This window comes from Lissotriton helveticus, chromosome 5_1 (genome assembly GCF_964261635.1).
Source record: "Lissotriton helveticus chromosome 5_1, aLisHel1.1, whole genome shotgun sequence".
Lineage (NCBI taxonomy): Eukaryota > Metazoa > Chordata > Amphibia > Caudata > Salamandridae > Lissotriton > Lissotriton helveticus.
In genome coordinates, this window is record NC_136065.1 from 1,097,034,234 (window position 1) to 1,097,057,084 (window position 22,851).

General features: G+C 44.5%; 1 protein-coding gene across 2 annotated transcripts in view; it reads left to right on the top strand.

Moving 5' to 3' along the window:
- SLK (STE20 like kinase) overlaps window positions 1-22,851 on the top strand; it is a 357,857-nt gene that overhangs the window by 185,671 nt on the left and 149,335 nt on the right. For both annotated transcript variants that reach the window (XM_078643720.1, XM_078643721.1), the window contains exons 10-11: window positions 14,682-14,812; window positions 16,627-16,750. In XM_078643720.1, coding sequence (XP_078499846.1) covers window positions 14,682-14,812; window positions 16,627-16,750 — 255 coding nt within the window. The remainder of the gene's footprint in view (window positions 1-14,681; window positions 14,813-16,626; window positions 16,751-22,851) is intronic.

A 22,851-nucleotide genomic window follows, 5' to 3' on the forward strand; every position in this document is an offset into this window, starting at 1 on the left:
GCGCAGAAGCCATGTTGAGTTTCATCTAGTATGTTGTTAGAGAGGAAAAAGTTGGTACGTATGCTATTAACATGGGCTTCGGCAGCCTTTGACATCCAGGGGAGGAGAGAAATGGGTCTATAATTCTCGGGCTTCGTTGAATACAGGGTGGGCTTTTTAAGGATAGGGGAAACCCAAGCCTGTTTCCACTTGGCAGGCACAGTGGCAGATGAAAAAGAGGTATTGATTAGCTGGCGCAGAGGTGACAGACAGAGCGAGGAGGATTCTCTGAACTGAGCTGGCTTAAGCGGATCGGCTGGGGAGCCAGATTTGATTTTCATGAGCAGTTTACTAAGTTCTTCGGAGGAGATCTCTGGAATGATATTAAGGCACGAGACCGGCCTGGGGCTGGAGGAAGTATGTGTGCCAAAAGTGTTCACAGGAGGGAAAAACTGATAGATTGCTCTTACTTTCTCCAAGAAGAAGGAGGCTAAATCCTCACAATGGAGTTCTGAAGTGGTTATCGGTACCTTTTTTAGCACTGAGGTCTTTAAGGACTTTAAATATAAATTTGGCAGGGTTGGAGCTAAGTCTAATCTCGTTGGCATAATAAGCTGCTCGTGTCTTGCAGATAGCCCTATGATATGCCTTTAATTCGGCCAAGTACAATACTTTTTTTCCCGGGATTTAATCTTTTCTCCAATCCCTTTCATTTCTTTTACATGCTTTCCTCAATAGTTTCAGGGTATCGTTGTACCAGGGGCTAGATTCTTGGTCGCGTCCTTTAATCCAGGTTGCCGGAATTAGGGAGTCGAGTGCCTTGGTGATCCAAGCACAGAACATATCGTAATCTGCCTCAACATTATAGAAAGGACCTGGAGGATCCTCTCTAAGGAGATGGTGGAAGTCCTCAAGTTTGAGTTTTCGCCAAGGACGTTTATATGCCGCCCGTTGGGTGTTCTTATGTAGTTGCTCCGATATAGGGAGGGTCAGTTCGACCATCGAATGTTCAGACCAGGCCATCGGGATAGGGGTCATTACTGTAGCAGTCTCTATGTTCGTAAATATGGGATCTAGCAGGTGGCCTCCTACATGAGTGGGGCTAGTGACCTTTTGATGGAGTTGAAATGCAGCTAGATCAGCCAACAGGCTGATGATAGTCTGGTCCTGTACGAGGTCAAAATGGAGATTTAAATCACCAAAGATGCTAAAGTTGGCAGTTCCTATAGCAAGTTAACCAACTGTCTCTAAGAGAGCGTTTTTAAAGTCAGTCGCCTGTCCTGGAGGTCTATAGATCAGTAGCCCAGAAAGAGTAAGATGGGGGCTCACGGAGATGCAAAAACGAGCACTTTCGCAGCCCTCTATATTCATCTTGTTGAAGAGACAGGAATAGCAGGATGTGGTGATAACAGCAATGCCTCCTCCCCTGGTTTCTCGATTGATCATATAGATAGAGTAGTCAGGGGGGAGAGCCAAATTAGGCTCGGCTACCACATCCTCATTAAGCCATGAGTCAAAAAGAATATGTCTGGGCTTTCATCTCTTATGAGGTCGTAAATTTCAGCGTGGTGCTTGACTAGAGATCTTACATTCAGCTGTATAATTTTAAGCCGACGTTGGGGAGGTGTGACAAAGAAGGTAGGCAGGGGCAAGGGTTTGGCAAGTGAGAACCTGCCACACGAGCATCTAGTAGGGCCACTCAGCGGGTGTAATGGGGGGCTTGTACACAAGTGGGCTGACGGAAGCAGGCTTAACAGAGCTTCTTTTGAGGAAGTGCGTCTTCCTAATGCACAACGGCCAGCACTTCTGGCAAGAGGCAACGTCCTGGCGCGGACTGGCGCAGACGGGCTTGCCTTTTGCGCGCCGCCGGCGCGTCCGCTGCGCTCGAGCTCCATACCCGCCTAAAAATAGATGTTGGGGGGCGTAGAACAACTAGACCGCTGACCAAAATGGCGGGTCAGTGCGCGCTACCGGAAGTGAGTATTTCCTGTGGTTGCTCTTCTTTCAGCCCTCCACATCAATCAGCCACAAGGCTGCGGTGGACCCGGGGCACCAGAGCAGGCAGATACAGCCAGGTAGGTGTTCAGGGCAAATTTAAAACCATGCAATAGCTTTTTTTTAAAACGAATGAGCCCTCCACCCACTGAATTCATGAAGTATGCAGGAGCATAGGCATTACCCTGTGTCCCCCGTAGCAGCAATCAACTAACTGCTGTCAAACCTAACCAAGAAAGTTCAGGCCACCAATGTCAAATTACTGTGCTGCCCCTGGCCCCCTGACCTCCACCTTTGCTTCCAAGCCTCTTTGGTACGCCGTCAGTGGTGCATTGCCACCCTGCAGGAGACAGGATAAGTTATTAACTCCAAGGGGCTATTCATCCATTATACTGCTTAAAGTTTATGCTCTATTGGACAAAAGAGCCACAGAAAGGGATTTAGGATTAGAAACGGGGACTGGATGTTATTTTTGTTATTTCCTTGTGCCAAATGAGGACTGAGGTCTTCATCCTATTTCAAATCGTTGTCCTCTAAACTGCTTTCTGAAAAAGGATAAATTCAGAATGCTCATCCTGGTTCAAGATCTATCTGCCCTAGATCTAGGAGACTGGATGGTAAAGGTGTCAAGCGTGTCTAAGAGTAAGTTCATCTTCCCGACCGTAAAGGCCATGAGTACCTCATCATCGGCATATAACAAAACTGGAACGAATCTAGCTTCTACCCTAGGGCAGTCTGTCTCTGCTAAAAGGAGGGGCAAGTTCCAACCCATTCACGTATAAGATAAACAAAAGTATCTCAAGGATGCAGCCCTGGCGAACAGTACTGCTAGTGGGGAATGACCGGGTACAAGCCGCATCCTGTGAAAAAACGCACTGAGACGGAGGTATCCGAATGTAAATTAGCTAAGAGGGCCTCAATGTTCAGGTCTCCCCCCCCCCCCCCCCCCCCCCATGGAGAGCAAGTTTAGCGCAGTTGGCCCGGTCGAATGCGGACGTCAAGTTCATAAAAACTAAGAGTAAAGATTCAGAATGAGCAACCATTTACCACCTTCTAGAAGAGAGGGCTGGCCCCGTTCTCTCACACCTGACATATCTCCTCTCATGCTATCTTCCGTAGAGTAGTTTTGCAGTTGGCTAAGGCTTTCTTATAGATCTGCCTACACCCTGTGACCAAACTCTTATCCCTAGGCGACTGCTTAAGTGCAGCCTTCAACTGCCAAAGGGACCCCGTACAATCCCTAACAAACCGTTTAGTGTCTTGGGGACCCGTGTTGGGAGTCATTATTGTCAGTAGGTTAAGAACGCCCTGGGTAACACCATCAAAAGCATTTAAGACCCCTGTTCCCTCTGCATTTATATCCAAGCAGATAGCAAACTCCTGTGCATGCTTAGCAAAAAGGGAAGCTTTGAGGAGCAAAGGATCCACCTGGGCCCAGTTAAGCCTTCTACCCTGATCCACCAGGGAAATCCCCCCCACGCTTCACCACCACCCCAGGGAAGCTGAGGGGCCATGTAACCAGCCAGGGCTAGGGACAAAGGGTTATTTTTACGAAAGGGTCTGTGGATGATGTTAAAAATATCAATAAGCAGGAACAATTGAGCAGAAACAAAAATAAAATCGATAATTGACATGCAACCCCCCTCCCCTTAAAGGTAGAATAATAATACTGGGCAAAGAGTCCAGTTTTCTATTATAAGTGGACAGGGGCTTGCTCTGGCAATCCCAAGGTACTCCCTTAGGGGTTAGTGTGGTCAAGCAACTTTAGGCTTATCAGAGAGTTAGACATCTGCTGCATACACACAGTCAATAAATGATGCACACAACTCAGTAAGGAGATCCACACCAATTTATAGAAACAACACATATCTTTATATATATAGTTAGCACCAAAATCATCACGATTAGGTATGTACATTTAGAGTTAGAAATATTTAATTTTCAAAAGTTGTAATGTTATCCTATAGAGGATAGGCATATACTGTAAACAGGTGCTTTACAGCGACTTACAGGGCCAATCTTCCAGACTTAAGGTGGGTATGGGACAGGGTCCAAGGCAGCACCAACAGGTCCCCTCAGACAGCACTGGGGCCTCCGGGTGCAGAGGTGCAATACAGCGGCAGGTGTGGGGGGCAAGGAAGCGAGATTTGCATACCAAAGGCTGCAGACACTTTGAAGCTCCCTGCTTTGGAATGCTCATTTACAGGTCATCCTGCTGTAGTGGGCTTTCCTGACCTCCTGAGAGCATAGGCCCTCACCGATTGCGGAGGGGGGGGCGGTGCAGTGGAGGAGTCAGACACTCGCCTGTGGTGGTAGGCTGGGCAGAAACCGAAACCAGTAAACTACTAGTTGGTAGGTTTTCAAGGGGAACCTCTAAGGTGCCCTCTGGGTGCATATTTCAATAAATCCATCACTCGAATTAGTGTGGATATTTTAATACAAGATGTTTGATTCCCAAACATCTTTGGTTTCAGTTAAATCATCATGTTGCTGTTGAACTCTTGTTGACCAGTGCCCCAGCACATATACTTAAAATGGCTTTCCTGAGCACTTGTACCGGCAGTAATTGAACTGGCCAGCACTGGGGCATATCTGCACAATACTACATGTGTGGACATATCTGCATGAATGCAGATATGTCCACACATGTAGTATTGTGCACCATGCCTTAGGGCTCTAAGTCCTGCTGTAGGGCTGACTTACCTCTGCTACTTGCAGTGTCTGCAGGCATGGCATACAGGGCTGTGTGCCATGTCATGTTTTCTCTTTTGTCTGAACTAAGACACACATCCTGCAAAGGCAGTCTGCATGGTTATGATGAGGGGTCCCCTAAGGGTGGCACAATACCTGCTGCAGCCCTTAGGGACCTTCTTTAGCTTCCTTGCGCTATGGACCATGGGTACCATTTACTTGGGACTTAGAGGGGATGCTAAAGGTATTGCCCATTGGGAAAATAATTGTAGTTTAGGGAAAGCGATCTGGTACTGAGAATCTGTTCAGCAGGAACCGAGTGCACTCCCTGTCCAAATTGCATAAAATACCAGGCAAAATGTGGGGGTGACCATGTCAAAAAGGGGCATTTTTCAGCACCTAAGGACTTCAGTAATGTTTCAGTCTGAAGCAATTTAAGAAGCTCATCATCCTAGGCAACTTAATAGAATGAGAGAAGCCAGAAGTGTAACAGTAGCAGCTTATCATGGATCATTTGGGTAGAGCTACCTTTTTTCCTTTAGATGTCATTAGGGTTTTATACATCAAGAATGCTACACCACTGGGATCGCTAATGGAGCATTGTGATGCGGACGGTGGATGACTGCCCCGGGCGGTAATCAGGGGCTGTGAGTTGAGTGCTGGTCCGTCCCCCCTCCTTGTCGCCGCCCTAAACACTGTGTATGTTGCTGGACTCCGGCGAGGATCTGGGGCTGGCGACCCGGATTGCTGGGGACAGAAGAATGTGAGCCCGGACTTGCTGCGCCACCCTTGTGATAGGGGAAAAACCGACCCTACTGCTTAGTGGCGCCTGGCTCTGCCTGCATAAATAGGCTGCCTACACACTGCGGTGTGCGATGTTGGGACCACGCCACTGGGTGAGATATAGCTCTGGCTGTGCCAGAACCCAGGTACTCTGGGTGCACTGCCTGCCTGAGGGGACGTCTGTGGTGAGCCACCTGCAACGACATTACGTCCTCCTAACTGGGCCCCCCGCACCTGAGTAGCACCGGGAGTACAGCGCCGGCTGGGAGAGACATTACTGGCTGACGCGAGATTGTGTGGGGCCTCGAAGATCGACCCCCGACCCACACGCAGTCGCTGCACGGTGAGCCCTGGGCCATTACCTGGTAGGGCCTAGGCGACGAAGAGACCACCCACGGACGGCTAGGTGCTGTCTGGCCAATTTCTGTAGCGGTGAACAGCCGCTTATTAGGGGGCTACATCAGGCGCCTCTCGACTGCGCCGCAATACGCCGCCCGAGAGCCAAGGGGACAGTGGCCGGCACTGCTGACACTCAACAGACTTGATGACAACCCTGCCGTCATGCAGACGCCTAACAGTATCCCGCCCACTGACTCGGGGTCCCCCTCAGACAAGCTGGACCTTATCCTAAAAGAGGTGCGTGACTCACGAATGGCCATTGAGCAAAAAATTGGGACTTTTAACAACGGGACTCACTCTCCTCAAAGCTGACTATGACAAGCTTGCCGTGGTTGTCAAGGAGAGCAAACTCGCACTAACGGAACTGGTACCACAACAAAAGGATCACAGTGCCCAACTCGCGCAGCTTCAAAAACAAGTGGCTGGACTACAGGAGAAGGTGGACGGCACGGAGGGACGGGCCAGACGCAACAACATTCGTGTCATAGCCTGCCGGAAAGATGCGAGGGGACGGACGCTACCAAATTCATGGAGCAGTGGTTCAGGGACCTTGTGGCCCCGGAAGGCCTCTCAGAACTTTTCTGTGTAGAGGGTGCATAGAATCCAGATTGGCAGACCAGCAGCGGGGGCTCGCCCCAGGCCCATAATTGTCAAAATCCTGAACTTTAGAGACTGTTACACCCTGTTGCAAAAGGCGAGTACAAATACAATATGAGAACCAACGGGTATCCCTATACCCAGACTACACCGCCCTGGTCCAAAGCAAGCGCGCCCGTTACCAAGATGCAAAGACGAAACTCAGAGCGCTCGATGTCAAATATGAACTGTTGTTCCCGGCCAAGCCAAAAGTGATACACAACCATAAGAAACCCCCGAAGAAGTGGAAGAATGGATCGAAATTATGTTCCCACTGGCGGGGTCCGGCCCCTCTTCGCAAATGGCCGCTGCCTCGCGGAGGTCGAGACGAGTCCGCAAATCGAAACGCCTCCGGCAGGTGCTCACAGCAAAATCCAGGATTTCCACACCAGCACAGGCCCTATAGGATCGGGCGGAGGCGTTGGAGACGGCCACCAGGTTCAGAGATGAAACCCATCCAATTCTTTCAGACTCTTCTGAAGGTGTCTCGAATCGATCAGACTCCGAATCCAGTCTTAACTTGTTCAGTAACATTACACCCCAAACTGCTGATGGGTTCTTGGGTTGATGCTTAGTAGAGATTAATGCTGGGACTAGACGAGAATTATATTCACCTCACTGTCTGTCAGATATGTATTTAGTGCTATGGGCTACGCCTCTGGGTTCGAACTGCGAAATATGATGTTCAAAACGGTCCGGGCTGCATGGAGCTCAAGATGTTTTAACCTGGCTGGGCAGTCTATAGACATGCACCCCCTTTCAGCGAAAGCAACTCGCACACTGTTACAAGTTAGCACTGTTGTGAGTATGGTTTGGGCCAGCATAGTTCGAATAGCTGGCCCGAGTATTGTAGAAGTTAGTTCAGTAATGTTTAGGATCTGGCCTACCACTTGCGCTACCCGGAACATCGCTACTCCCACAACGTTGCACATAAGTTTCCCCTTGGTACATCACAGATACGGATGCAGGACAGCTATAATGTGATTACCTGGAATGTGCGGGGTCTGGGGTGGTCCACAAACGGTTTAGAGTTCATGCACAATTAATTAGGCGGCGCGCACACATAGTATTCCTACAAGAATCCCACTTGACTGCTGCGGAGGTGGCTAAACTCCGCAAAAAATGAAGGGGGCAGGTTTTCTCTACGTCATACTCTGCCTTTGCCAGAAGTGTGTCCATATGGGTTAGGAGGGGGGTCCCCTTCAAAGCACAGGTGCAACAGGTGGATCCATTGGGCAGGTACATCCTTGTAAAGAGTACACTAGACGGCATGCAGATAGACCTAGGTAGCATATATGCACCCAACTTCCAACAGGATCACTACCTCTTAAGCCTCAACCCTGTACTGGCGCCCTGGGCTACATGCCCATGGGTACTAGGGGGGGGGGACTATAACACTGTAATGGATCCCACCATCAATAGATCGCACCCTCCTCTGGGCGGAGCCACCACTGTCCGACTAGCGGAGGCACTGTGCCGCTGGGCCGAGGGGTGGGGCCTGTGGGATGTCTGGCACCTGAAACACCCTGTCAGCAGTGAATATTTTTTATTCTCACACCATCACCAACTACATACACGAATTGACAGGATCCTTTGCACCAACCACATTACGACTCTGGTAACGCATGCAACATATTTGGGCAAGACACTTTCTGACCATAACCCTTTGGAGATCTCTCTCACCTGGGGCAGAATCCCCACCCCTTTCCCTACTTGGAAACTATGGCCCTCAATGCTTGAGGATTCCATCTTCCGGGAGGCTCTGGCTGTTGGCATTGATCATTACTTTGCAGAGAACACGGGAACTGCATCCACACTGCAAATGGAGTGGGATGCATTCAAGTCGTGATCAGAGGAATAGCCATTCGCACCACAGCAGGGGCACGCCAAGAAATACATACCAACTTAAAAGAAGTCGAAAAATCCCTGAATAGCCTAGAACAAGACGCAGCGAATGATCCCACTAAGGGAACACTCTTGCAGGACACCAGAATAAAACACGCTGAACTACTTTAAACACTCAGGCACATTGATTACACCGGCTACACACATGCTAAACATCCGACACCGTCAAGGCGGGCCCGCTGCTAGCACACATACTCCGGGATGACCCTCCACACACCCAGATTCACAAGATAACCACTGGAAATGGGGACACCGTTGACCCTGAACAGGAGCTAAACACAGCGTTCTGTGACTATTATCAGGCACCCCCCCCCGCTAGTGGAGGAGGCTCTGGACGCCTTCTTAATTTACACCGGAACAAGGCCCCTGGCCTGGACGGCCTCCCAGCCGAGTTTTTTGCAACATCCTCGAACTCTCTGGTGCCGCAGTTAGAGCAGCTGTATAACACTGCACTGGCTACTTGATCATTGCCCCCCTCCACTAGACAGGCACTGGTAGTGTCCCTCCCTAAACCGGGTCACTCGGCGACAGACCTGTCGGGTTAAAGACCTTTGTCCCTACTCACAGCTGAATATAAAATACTGAGTAAGATCCTTTCTGGCTGCCTACTCCCCTATTTACAGAAGTTCATACACCCAGACCAATGCAGGTTTGTGCCGGCACGGAGTACCTTACGTAATATTAGGAGATTATACCAGGTCATAATGGCTACTCCCCCAGCACGATGCATTGCAGGGTGCGTCATCTTGGATCTGAGACAGTCATTCGACACGCTCAGGTGGGACTACATGTTCCGAGTGCTTGAGAGATACGGCATCCCTCTAGATTACCTGAAATGGGTTAAGCTCCTGTATACGGACCCCACTGCAAGGGCCCGCACGGGGCGCCACATCTCCCGGGAATATCCGATTGGTAAAGGCACCCGACAGGGTTGCCCTCTGTCCCCACTGTTAATTGTGCTGGCCCTGGAGCCGCTGGCTCTTAAAGTACGGATGTCAGCGGCTCAGATAGGAATGCATTTGGGACAGTCGACACACGCAATCTCCGCATACGCGGACGATATTATTCTGTATGCCGATGATCTAGCCTCTCTCGTACCCATCCCGAACATCTTCGCTGCTTTTGAGCGGCTTTCGGGCCTTAGTATAAATGAGGTTAAGTCCTATGCCTTCTCTTTTCACCAGGGGCAACGTCCAGAGGCGATCCAGTTTGGCTTCCACTCATTGGCTGTTGCTGCACACACGTTCAAATATCTTGGTATTCAGGTTTACCGCACGTTCAAATATCTTGGTATTCAGGTTTACTGCACTGCATCGGACCTAGTGGAGGGAAACCTGGGTAAAGCTATGAGATCCCTTAGGTCGCAGGTCACCTTTTGGTCCTCTCTACCACTCTCAGTGATGGGCCGAGCGGCGATTTAAAAAATGGTGGTCCTACCACGGCTACTATACTTTTTTACTAACCTGCCGGTTGTGATCCCAACCCCGCTTCTAAAATCCCTGAATACCACACTCTCCGCTTTGTTCTGGGGTAACGGACGCCGTAGGGTGGGGCTAACCAAGCTACAGTTGGACACTGATAAAGGGGGGGGGGAATAGGCGCTCCGGATTTCCGCCCATATTGTTACACGAGCCAGCTGCAATGACTCTCGTATTAGTTGGCAGGGCGCAACTTACATGAAATTGATTACACTTCCGCTGACATAGACCGAGGACGGCTACATACCCTGCTCCTCCCGCTGGCCAAGATCCCGATTGGCACCCGACACTCCTGCGCACGGCGCTCATGTACTGGAGGAAAACTATACACTACACGAGTAGCTGCTTTCCTTATTCTGACACCACACCACTTATTAGCATTCCCCACGCCCACGGTCCTCCTTACAAGAAGACGGCTGCTTCCTTGGGCGGAGCGAGGTGTGACCACAGTTTGTGCTTTATTTGGTGCACCTATGGATCATGGTAACTTTGTCAGGTCACAGGGAGTCACTGATGCGTTATATTTAACACACGCTGCAGTCCTGCAATATGTAAAGAAACATTGGGCCCCCCACAGAGAGGAACCTCCTAGACATGAATTGGTCTTCATGACTTAATGGGCGAGGGCCGTGATCTCACCAAGTGGCTCTACAAAAGGACTACTACCCACACTAGAATCCCACTGACAGACTTGCGCATTAAATGGTCGACGGACCTTGGCGTGGACCTGTCGGATGGGGACAGGAACAGGACTCTGGCATACCCCAAAAAAATCCAGCGTAACGCAAATTCAAATTCATTCAATATATGGTCCTGCATAGGGCGTATCTTACCCCATTCTGGTTACAACGCATATTCCCGACCACACAACACTGTTGCCCCAGATGTAATTTGGATGACGCCGACCTGTTACATATGTTATGGCAGTGCCCTGTGCTCGCACCTTATTGATCAGACGTACTTACTTTACTTGAATCTGAGGTCGGGATTCCAGTCCCGAGCACCCTCACAGTTTGTCTTTTAGGCTTGATACGCCGCCCCAAGGCACAGAAAGTGCAGCTCCGCTTTATAGACTTAACCTTACTCCTGACTAAAAGCTCCATCACGATGAGGTGGAAATCGACCACACCCCCACAGATTTATAGTTGGCATGGGGAGGTGGTGAGATGGAGGGGTGCAGAGACCGCTGCTATCCGCCAGGAGGAAGCACGGGAATTGCGCAAAAAGATTATCTCTTTGGACTGGAACAGTATTCTGGAAGCATTTAAGGCCCTGGCTCCATCGCCTGTCCTGGTCACTTGGCACTAAAGGCATTTTGGCCGCCCAGCCCCCCTTCCAGATCCCGCTAATATGTATTTCTACTTCATGCAGACTTTGCACCGTAATGTATATTTAATGGGTCTTGAATGTGCGTGTGAAACCAGGAGTAGACAGTGGACCATTTTGTCAAAAGTTGTAAGTGGATGGGGGCAGACGAAGTTGGGGTTAGGGGGGGAGGGATGGGATGGGTTAATTGCATTTATGTGCTACACTAATCCTTTCTTTTAGGATGTATCTAGGTTGCTCTGCTGGAGTATCATGTATGATTGCAACATGTTGTAATTCATGGGATGAAAACGGAAAATTAATAAAAAGTATTTAAAAAAGACAAAACAAAGAAAAGGGCAGTGCACTTGGTCTAGGACGTTTTTCACAATAATCCTAGTTAATGGTATATCCTGGTTAGCAATACAATATTATTCTCACAAAATGAATCTCTCCTTGGTACAAATGTCTTCTGATTGCATTTATGTATCAAATCAGGAGTCATGAAATATATTGGCCATTAGAACATTTTCTTGTTCTTTTTTTCACACAAACATTTATAATAATTTGTTCCACAGCACATGATTGTCTGATCCATTTGGCATCCAAAAGATTAGCCTGGGTGCTAGTTCATCATAAAACGTCTTCAACTCAGGGGGGGTCCCATCTATTCAAGTTATCTTGTACTTCGCAAGGCCCATTGTTGTCACTCTTACTGCTATTGATGTAGTGTCCTCATTAAGAAGTTGAAATTCAAGCAATCAAGTATTATTGAAGTATTGTTATATTGTATATCATTGCTACTCATGCATTCTATTTTCTTTCAAATGTTACTCTAAGAATCCTTTGCTAATATGTTTTGTCCTTGTCAATAGCACTATGTATCAAGGTTTTATTAGTATTCTTATAAAACTTTAGTCAACACTGTTGATCTTTTCTCAGAGTTACTTTGCATAATCTGGCAATTTTACATGATCTCTGATTGATTCCCAATAGTTTAATGAGTTTCTTTTTCCTTTAATGGCACATTAACTTTTTAGTTCATTACCTATTTTACCTTGACCTGACCTGTCATTGGTTTCATAAAGCAACCAGTTACCACCTGCACAAAACATGTATTCATGTATACTTAGTTTGGTTCCACAAGCTGAATCCTGTATACTTTCATATTTTCAACAAATTGAGCATCATTAAGTAGTTTCCCCATCATTGAGCCAACCGTTATTATTTTTTTTTGTGGCTGAGGTGAATTCCAATCCTGTAGAAAGTGTCCATTACAAACGATGAATCAATCATGTGGTGGGACACGCATTTTTAGGCAAGACACCATATGGCACATTTGCATCGTTTTGTTCATATACGATTTATTTGTTTGTCTTTCTTCTACCTATCTTATGTACATGCATCCCTGGCATATACACTTCCCATCCTGCTAATATACTGCATACCGGCATTTAACATCATTAACTATTTTTTCTGCATGTTGTCCATTTTTGCCCAGCAAACAAGTATGAGCTTGTGGCCATTCTCCAGGAAGATATGGTTCTTTGACCATTCAGCTATTGATGTTGGTTGTGCTTGTGGGTTCTAACAGTGATATTGCCCCAAAATATTTTGTTAGGATGAGTTGTTTAATTTCTGTTTAATGGTAATTTGGGATTGAGTCTTCCTCCGCTCTGATGGAAGATCAATCCATATTTATGCTATTGCATCTAAAAATTGACCATAGTAAGGTTTTCTTTCTGCTGAGAGTGAAGTTTAAAGTATCAAGTTTTATTTTGTATTTGAGTCATTTTCCTTCCAGCGACTGTTAGTTTATGCGCTAGGTGGGGATGACCTGATGCAAACTGTTCTCAGTATGGAATTCTATCAGATGCCACTTTAGTTACTCGAGTACACTTGATGGGCTCTGACCCTGGAATTGAGTCATTGGTGGGCCCACTGTGCTATACCAGTACACAAAGGGCACCTAGTGGTTATTCTAGAAAAAATGTGAGTTCTCTGTTGTGACCTAAATACAGAAAATACAACATTTTGGGTACCTGCAAAGTAATATAATATTTCTTGGATGTAAAATTGTTATCGGAAGTGGACAGATGAAATGAAGCAAGTAGGATATAGAAGTAATGACATAATGATGATAACTTTTATAGGGTGTCGAAAAACACCTTGAGCAAATCAGCTTCTAAAATTGTGCTAACTATATGCAACAGCAGTTGGAGTACACTATAAATATCTGGTGAAGGATTATCGTCAGTAGAGCTCCTAGCTGTACATTTTATTAAAACTCTCCTCAGGTTGGTATTTCTCACATTTGGCTTTAAAATTCAAGTTGCTGGATGCTAAAAATCCATACAAGTCCTGTCGGTTATGGGACTGTTCTGTATTCCAGATTGCTGTTTTTCATTTAGGGTACCACGAATTTTTAAAACTGTTTGGATTTTGATAACTTTTTGGTTTTCATCTTCATCAGGCAACCCAAAGGTAACCAGTAGTAATTTGAAAACAGTTCTGACCTTGACAGAGCATGCCCTCAGAATGGCATTAATTGTAAAACTTAATATAAAATAGCCACTAGGAAGTCATAGTGAAAATACCAGAATCATTGCTTTGTCACAGTACTTTAGTATAGATTATTTTTTTGTAGACAAGACCCGAAGTCAAAAATTAATTACTTTATGCATTCAGTCTTGAAACAATAGCACACAGAAAAGACAGGATCATTTAGGAAAAATATGATAACACATTAAAATATGTCTGAAATTATATGGTTTTAAGTCACCTGTGAAAAGAGATTTACCTATACAAGGTGGATGGGCCAGGTTTTGGTTTGGACCCCGAGGGAGCTTGGAGTACTGTGTTCTATGGGATGAAATACCCCTAGTATTCAATGCCACTTGAGACGTTCCTTAAATATTTTAGCTTGTTAGAGCGGTCCTTACTAACAACTAATACATTTGAAATCTTCTTCTTTTGAGTCCTACTCTGGTACTGAATTCCAGTGGTGATTGAAAAGCTTTCTATGTAGCAGTGAGTTTTCTACCTTTTTATCAGTATGGATGGACACTGCCACAGCCGTGCATGATTCTTTTGCTCGGTTTTCAGACAAGGCATGGTTAAGCCTATAGGCAAAATTACATAGTGAACAAATGAATAATTAATTTAGGAGGTTAAAATAAATGTGTAAATTATGAATGGTACCTTGAAGAGTATCCTAGTTCTACCGCCAGAGGAACCTGAAGATGTGTGATGCGCTAAGTTAGGTGAAATGAGCTTTGCATTAAGAGCTCCCAGTGTTTGTCATTTTGTGGAAAATTCTACAAAAGCAATACATTTGCTAGTGTCCCTTTTCTCATTAGGTAAAAGAAAACTTTACACACTGTTTTAGTAGGTGTTTTCTGTTAACATTTAGCAAGGGGGTGCCGTTATTCTGTGCCTTATATTTGTTTTGTAGAAAATAAATTGATTTATGTTTTGAGAAATAAATCACATAACAATTGTTTATTCTAGGAAACAAGAAGGCAGAAGAAAACCTTAAAAAAAACTCGTAGATTTATGGTTGATGGAGTGGAAGTGAGTGTCACAACTTCAAAGATAGTGACAGATAATGATTCAAGAAGTGAAGAAATGCGAGATCTTAGGTAAGTAACACCCATAAAAGTAATGAGATAAGTTAATATATTTAGTTCCTCACCAGAGATATGAAATTATTGTATTTTTTTTCTATATGTCCTACAATATTGATTTTCCTTTCCAACAACATGAAACTGTGTGCTAACTTCCCTAAATTGTTTTTGCTATGGCTAAAGACGGTTTTTGACCTACTCTGTGTGCCTTATGTTCTTGTCTTTTTAAAGAGCATGGCAACTTCAATTGCAAGTCATTCACCACAGTATGAAGCTTCTGCCCTGCTGTTTCAGTCTGCAGTAGTGCATTTCTGTTACAAACTACTCACACAGCATCAATATCATTACTTGTTGCAGCCCATACCCATGATCTTACTGTATTGAATGCACAATTCCCATTTTAATTTGGGGCATTAGTTAATATGATGTCTTCAGTTTCCCTTCATGTTACAAACATGCTCCAGCAACCTAAAAGCTGCTACCCATTTTACCCAGTTTATTGAAAAAACAACACATACTTAAGCCAGAGAAAAACACTGCTATCAAGTTATGATTTCCAAAAAACCTTCATAAAACAAAAGCACAGTAACAAAAAGACTCACACCTGCCTTAAGAGCAGCAAAGGACAAAAAGGTAGAGGAGTAGAAGAGCTAGAACACAGAAAATATAACAACCGTATACCACAACAAGTTTTCAAATGTTATTTCTTTGAAATCTTCAGCCCAGTATAGCACTTAACATTAACCTGATCTTAAAGTGAAATAAGTAAATTACAGCGAAGCTCTACCCAAATAAATCCCAGACTCCTGGAGGCCAACCTAGTCTTATTGCTGTCCAGGAAGTCCCAAGGAATCTGCGGCTGAGTAAAAGCATAGGTCTTACCCTTTCAGACGACCTTTAGTTTGGCAGAGTACCAAAAGGAGGCTTCAAACTTGTTTGTCAACAGTTCAGACTTCAGAGAGTAGCCCTTTTCTCTCTCTCTTAGTAGATTGTCTCAAATCTGGGAAAACCAGTAACTTCAGAATGTTGGATCTCATTTCGATGCAGCGGCTCTTGTCACCGACTCTTTCCGCAATGTTCTCCCAGGTTAATTATGATAGCCACAGCCCCTGGTGTCCAGCCCTTCGTAGCTTGATTAGAATCCTATAAGCCATACTCACTTTCAGTAAGGTCTTGGAATCAGCATCAAGAAAATCATGTCTAAGGAAACCGCACATCAGTAGTGTAAGCTCATCACCGTTGGCAAGGAGTAGACCCTAGGAAGTCAGATTTTTTGATTTGCTATCCATGTTCTACAAACACCCCAAGTGATGCTCCAGTTTCAGATTTGAGGTTATAACCCCATTTTTAATTCCTCCTCCTCTTGTGTTTTCTCTTCTTTCAATCTGAAATACTACTCCACTGTCAAAAACTTCTATTCTAAGCACAGAATCTGCATCTTTCTGTTGTCAACCTTCTTTTTGTGTTTCTTTATTTTGGCTTTCATTAATGGCACTTTCTAGTTATAATATACTAGTCTTAGCTGAACTTTCCTGCCAAATTGCAGTTGGAGACAGCTTGGTTAATCAGTCAGCCATGAGTCCGAGATTATGCTCATGTGAATAACGTTAGTTGAAAGCATTTGGAAAAAGTATATTGTAGTTGATTAATGTCTGTTCTTAATTTTGTACGGTTAGAGGGCAGACTTCATATGCTTCTATTGGTACCTATGGGCCAGTGCTATTCTTTCTGTAATAAAGATGCAAGATGCTTTGTAATATTTACCATTTCTTAAAACATAATTTCGAAGGCCTTTTCATAATTTTCTTGCATCTTTGTGATCTCTTCAGGCGCCAGGAGCTGCGGGAGCTACGACTTCTTCAGAAAGAAGAGCAGAGAGCACAGCAACAACTTAGCAACAAGCTTTCACAACAGCGAGAGCAGATCTTCCGGCGCTTTGAGCAGGAAATGACAGTGAGCTTTCAACATTTGATGTATCAAGAGATGTATAAATAAGGAGTTGCTGCAGTATTTGTTGATTATCTTAGTTTCTCCTAATTTTCTCAGATAGCATACTTTTGTGAAATAGCTGCATTTGCTACAACAAGGGACGAATTAAGTGTTGCCATTTTAGCGCTTATAATGTTGATGCACTGTACGAAATGCTCAAAAACATATATGTTTATCACCCCCTAACCCAGCTAAACAGCCACCTCCTTTGCTTAATTTGCATGTCTCTTAAGCATCTCCCAGTTTCAACTCACGCCTCTCTATTGCGTGCCCATTTCTGTTCCCACAAAACCGTTATTGTCCTTGCCTCACTTTTCCAGAATGTTGCCTTCAGGTTAAGCTTCCAGTTCTTTCCTATATTTAGCCCCCTTCCTAAGTTTTCATTTCCCATGATAACTTCAGATTGGTCTGTGTGCCTGCTTCTTGTGTGAGTGAACTGTTGCTTGGAGAGTATGCAAGGCATAGAATGTCCTCTGTTAGTTTTATCACTCAGTGCTTGGCTGTTCAGTAAAGGCATGGGGACTGTGTAGTCACTCCATGGCTCTGAGTGAAGCATTGCATTATCTAAATGTCTTAGAGAGCCTGCATAGTGTGTTGTGCATTATTTTGACACCATCTGAACTACAAAGCTAAAGCTCTCTTGTGCTGCATTGTTCAACTTCATCTCAACAATGCAGCCAGGATATTATACAATTACAACAGGGCACTGATGACACTTTTACAGATGCAAAGGGGTGTTGCCAGTGGGGTGTCAAAGCTCCCCTTCTTCATTACTACCTATATAAAGAAGCTGCTCAGACAAGTCAAAGCTGACATCTGAGTAGCGTAAGTGTCAGAATTTGAACTTTTCCCAGATTGCTAATACAAAAATAATAATTATTATTACACAGTTTACTCCTTACAGTGTTTGATTGGTCATTTTGAAGTATTCTGTGTAGAACACAGAACAAATTCTGCAAGTGTGTGATTAGTAAGAAAAATCCATGAAAAATAATGATAGTGCAGGATAAGTGTTTGGATCTTTGCTATAATCTATCAGGGTCATGGACACCTCGTCTGGAGAAACACAAAAGTAGGAATGACCCAGATTGTGGGGGCTACTAAATAGGTTGTGTTAGTATTTATTAGCTTTAATAGGCAAGACATTGCAGGTCCATTGCACACATTTGTGATTTAGAACTAAAATCTGTGGTCAGCGCTGCACAAGTATAGGGTGAATTTCGAAAGGGAACATTCTTAAAGTGTTAGCAAACCTATTTAATTCGATTTGGCAAACTCAGAAAGATGGAAGTCTGGCTTAGCCTGCAGACCACATTAGATAGCAGTGATTGTTGCCTGCTGTAGATGCATGGTATAGATGCATGGTAGGTGTTTTCAAAACTAGTCTTATCAAACACTGTACTGAGATCTTTGGCAGATTAATCATACTTTCCTAAATTCAGTGAAGAATTACATCATTTGAAAGCGTTGGAGAGTCTAATAATTCCAGGTATACATTTGTCCACATCTTCAGTGCTGATTTTCCTGGGCAAGCAGTTTAGAGTGGCGAGCACCAGGTGGAAAAGAGGAGAGCTTAAGCTTTTTCCTGACTGTTGGAACACTTTTAGCGAATCTTAGCGATAGTTCAAGAGCATGAGGGTCGATTAGCAGTTTGTTCCGATATCTTCGGGGTACTCAAATGATTTAACTGCTGTGTCAGAGACCAGACATGTTACAATTAGGTTCTGCCAGTCAGTGAGCCAGGATTGTTTGCTTTTTGGATCACTCTGTTTTAGACTTTTTACTGTGGTGTGAATTTCACTACATGTGTCACACCCATGATAATCACATGGTAAATGTACTGCGCGTGTTGACCGCCATTGTCAGCCTTTCAAGATAAGGCAGCTGCAGCACAGCAAGAGTCTGAACACGTGTGAGGGCTGTGTGAGACTACTGTTGTGTGCAGTACAAAAGGGGTGGTGATGGACGCAGCATCTGAATCAATCAAACACTCACACCCAGTCAAAAGATCTGGGTTTGATCCATCACCGTTCTTTAGCCCACTCTGCCACCCCAGTTCAGACATGGCTATATGCAAATCAGTCTGACCCTGTGCCTCATGGTAACAGTCCAGCCCGAACTGCCAAGCCATGCCTTCCCTGGACCGGAAACAAGCTTCCGAGGACCGGTTTCTGTTGTGTGCAGCCCTGTAACTGTGCACAGGTAGCCTGGCTCGGATGGGAGTCTGCTGGATTAGATATTGACCAGAGGTACGCCTTATAATGTTAGTGTACACTACTAGTGAAAGTCAATGTGATTTACTGTTTTGTCTGTAGTGACATTTTATATTATACACATGGGAGGAAACTGACTTAGAGTGCAGATTCTTTTCCCTTGAGCTTACATTGTCATATCAAAATGGCGTGTAACCTGTGTAAGAAGAGCACATCTGCGAGTTCCAAAAAGATACCTGTATAACTTGTGGGTCATCCACAATTTCCAAAAACAAAAGGAGCCAATCCGTTTGCTATTAACTAACCCTCCACAAAGTGAAGAAATACTATTGTTTTCTTATCTAACCTTCACCCACCAGGGTTGCACCTTGGTGGCATACTTCATCATCAGGTCCATCGCATTCCGCTGCAGAACAGGGCGTGCTGCGGCCTACTGATTACGTTGGAGCACTTATCGATGTATGTGTATGGTGTAAAATTATGACAAAATAGGAGTTTGGGCGGGGTTATCTTTATGTGGAAAGAAAACGTTAAAAGTAAGGCAGGTACTTTTAAAGTTTTCTTTCCACATAAAGGAGTGGAATCAGGTGGTAGATCCTTGGTCCTGATGAAAAGCCGTGGTGATGGCTTGAAAACATGTCGACCCTTATACATATCTATCGACTCTTTCTTTCCCAGATTTTAACCATAACGGCTTGAGGCCAGAATACATAATTTATGTCAAGGTGAGCTTATAGTAACACTCTGCAAAATAAAGTAATTAAGCCCATCACGTCAAAATAATTTCTTTTGGCTCAGTCTGTAATAAAAGAGTAATTCTGGTATTCACAACAGCTATGCCGTACTCGCAACATCAAAGCATCTCCTCGGCTATTCACCCAAGGATAGATATGCACTGAAGTCCAGATATTACTGGTTTCGTCCCTGTGAGTTGGTTAATAGCCTGTTTCATTCAGGAATCCCTCCTAGATACAGATGCAAGTGCCATTAGGGGAGCTGGTAGACATGTAAGTGTAGCTGCTGTCCTTGTGCTTATAGTTCTCCAGCCCAAAAAAATCAAATATCAACAGGAGTTCCATTGTTGCCATCTTAGCAATACCTGGCTAAACATACCCCCATCATTTGGAGTATATATTTCTCTCCTGGTACTCCTTTTCTGTTAAACAAGTCACAAAGTGTTTTGTTAAGGATTTTCCTAAATAATTGTGATAAAGAATGATATGTAGCTTCCAGGAAACTGAATAGTAATATTCTCAATAGGACTTTTTAAATTTGCACGAACGATGTTCAAATTGCAGTGCATTCACTGTTCCTGTATTATGACCATAACACGCTACTCATGCTTCAGCCTTCTTCTCTTTCTTTCTGCACTGGGCAGAGATATGCATATTTAAACTTGGACTTTCTTCCAATGATTATTGTAAAGGTGTCTTAGTATATCGACCATGGGGTTAAAAAAAGAGTTTAGCCAGCATCTAATCAAATATATTGGACATCGTGTCCTGGCTTTAAAACAGTCTCTTTTGTTGGATGACTTTAATTACCATGCAGAAGATTCCAATAATGAGGAGGCGGGTCATCTTACTGCAGACTTAGCCACTCTTGCACTGTATCAAAGAGTTAATGGACCTATGCATGCCGCAGGGCACACGCTAGATTTAATTTTTACTATGTTTCTAGCCTGTGAACAACTGCAACCTTTCATTTGGACAGACTATTCATTGATCAGTTTTAGGATTCCTATGACAACCAAGATTTATAAAACACCTAAAGTTGTTAAAAAATGAATGTTGACATTGGCGGAAAATCACTCTGGAATCTTTAGCTGAGGCATTCAATCATTCAGGCACAGTAGCTACTTCAGATGCGGAGGAGGTGCTTTCAGAATATCATAATGTTTTAAACACAGCTTTTGATAAGATTACTACTCTCAAACGGTGTCCTAATTCCACACATGGATATACATTAACCCATTGAACTGAGAAAGCATCATGTAAAAAAATTCGAAAGACCATGGCAGCACACAAATAACGCTTGTGAAAGGGAGTCGTATAGAGCAGCTTTAGTGTGCTATCCCCACAACATAAAGTCTATTCAGAACACATCTATCTCTGATAAAGGTTTCCTAGACGAAAAACTTGTCTTAAATTTTATTTAAAGTCCTAAATGATTTTGTAAAATTTAGGGCGTTCTCTCAAGACATTCAGAGGTCACAGGTTCTTTGTTATTCATTCGCCCATCATTTTGAATAGACAGTGACAAATAACTATCAGAACTTTCCAACCTAACCTGAGGAGACTAATTTTTTCTTACCCCCCTCCAGTGGTGTACCAAACTTGGGAAAGTTTAAGCAGTTTTCTTTGGAGGTAATTCAGCTGGCTCTTGCTTCAGCCAAATCAGGAGCTCCTTTAGAGATTTGTCTTAAAGATTTCCGCTGCTCTCTCCAATCAGCTGGCCCCTGCCATCCATCCTTTATTTGATCTATCTGTCAATACTGGAAAAATTCCAGCTACTTGGAAGATGGCCCAGTTTAAGCTGATTAAAAAAAAAGCTAATCTAGCACCTTCCAACCTTTCCAACTATCACCCAAGCTTGTTGCTTCCTTTACTGGGTAAGCTTCTGGAAGGATTAATAAACGTTCAGGATCCTTGAGGATAATTTCTTTGGGCTCATCTCAGTCGGGTTTTAGACCTTCACATAGCACAGAGACAGCCTCGGTGGTGGTCATTGACTACATTTGAGGTTCTTTAGACTGTAATATGCCATCTATGCTAGTGCTGTTTGACTAGTCTGCAGCGGTTGTTGCAGTGTCTCATCCGAGCTTACTCCGTAGGTTACAGGAGATTGACATTCATGGTACAGCGCTAAATTGGCGTGGTGATTTTTTGTCCAACAGAACCCATACTATCATTTTGAGTTCCTATAAGTCTAGCATTATGCTGGACAAGGGGTGCCCCAGGGCTCTTGTCTAAGCCCCTTGCTTTTCACATCAATTTTGTACAGCTTGCCAAGATTGTAAGAGCCTTTGGCTTTGAAATAATATCGTATGAGGACGACACACAGCCTATAATCTCCTTTGATAAAGATTTGATCAAAGCAAGAGAAAGCTTCTCTGCTGGGATGACAACAACTGCTGCCTGGATGACAAAGAACTGTCTCCAAATGAATGCTGGCAAAACAGAGATTATGCTGTTTGGCAAGGCCCAACAATTGTGGACTGCTGATTGGTGGCCCACAGAACGTGACATTGCTCCAACACTCAAATGGGTGATTAAGAACTTGAGAGACAGTCTTGTCCAACCTCTTACCAAGAAACAGCAGGTGATGTCCACCTCAGGCTCCTGTTTTCACATCATGCGTTACTGTGAAGAGCCTTTCCTTTCCTTACACTTACAGCGAACAACATGGTGGTTCAGGCTCTTGTGATTAGCCGTCTGGATTACCGCAACATACTGCTTGCTTGTTCAAATGAGATGATGCTATCAAAATTACAAGTGGTGCCAAACACCTCAGACTGCCTCATTTGCAATTTACCATCAGCGGCTGCATCCACTCCCCACTTGCTTACATTACACGGTCTTCCGGTTCGGAAGAGAATCATTTTTAAAATGTGTTGCTTTACACATCCAGCCCTGACTGGAAAAGGATCTTGTTAACTAGCTTCAAAGCTTAGTCACTATTGCACGCTTAGACCTCGTAGATCTAGTGATAGAGCACTTGTAATTGTGCCTCGCGTCAAAAAGACCCTTTCCTAGGGCAGCTCTTTTTCTTACTTGGCTCCTTATTACTGGATCAAATTGACACAGCATATTCAAACTGGCTCGTATTACCTTCTCTTCAGGGAAGTAGTTT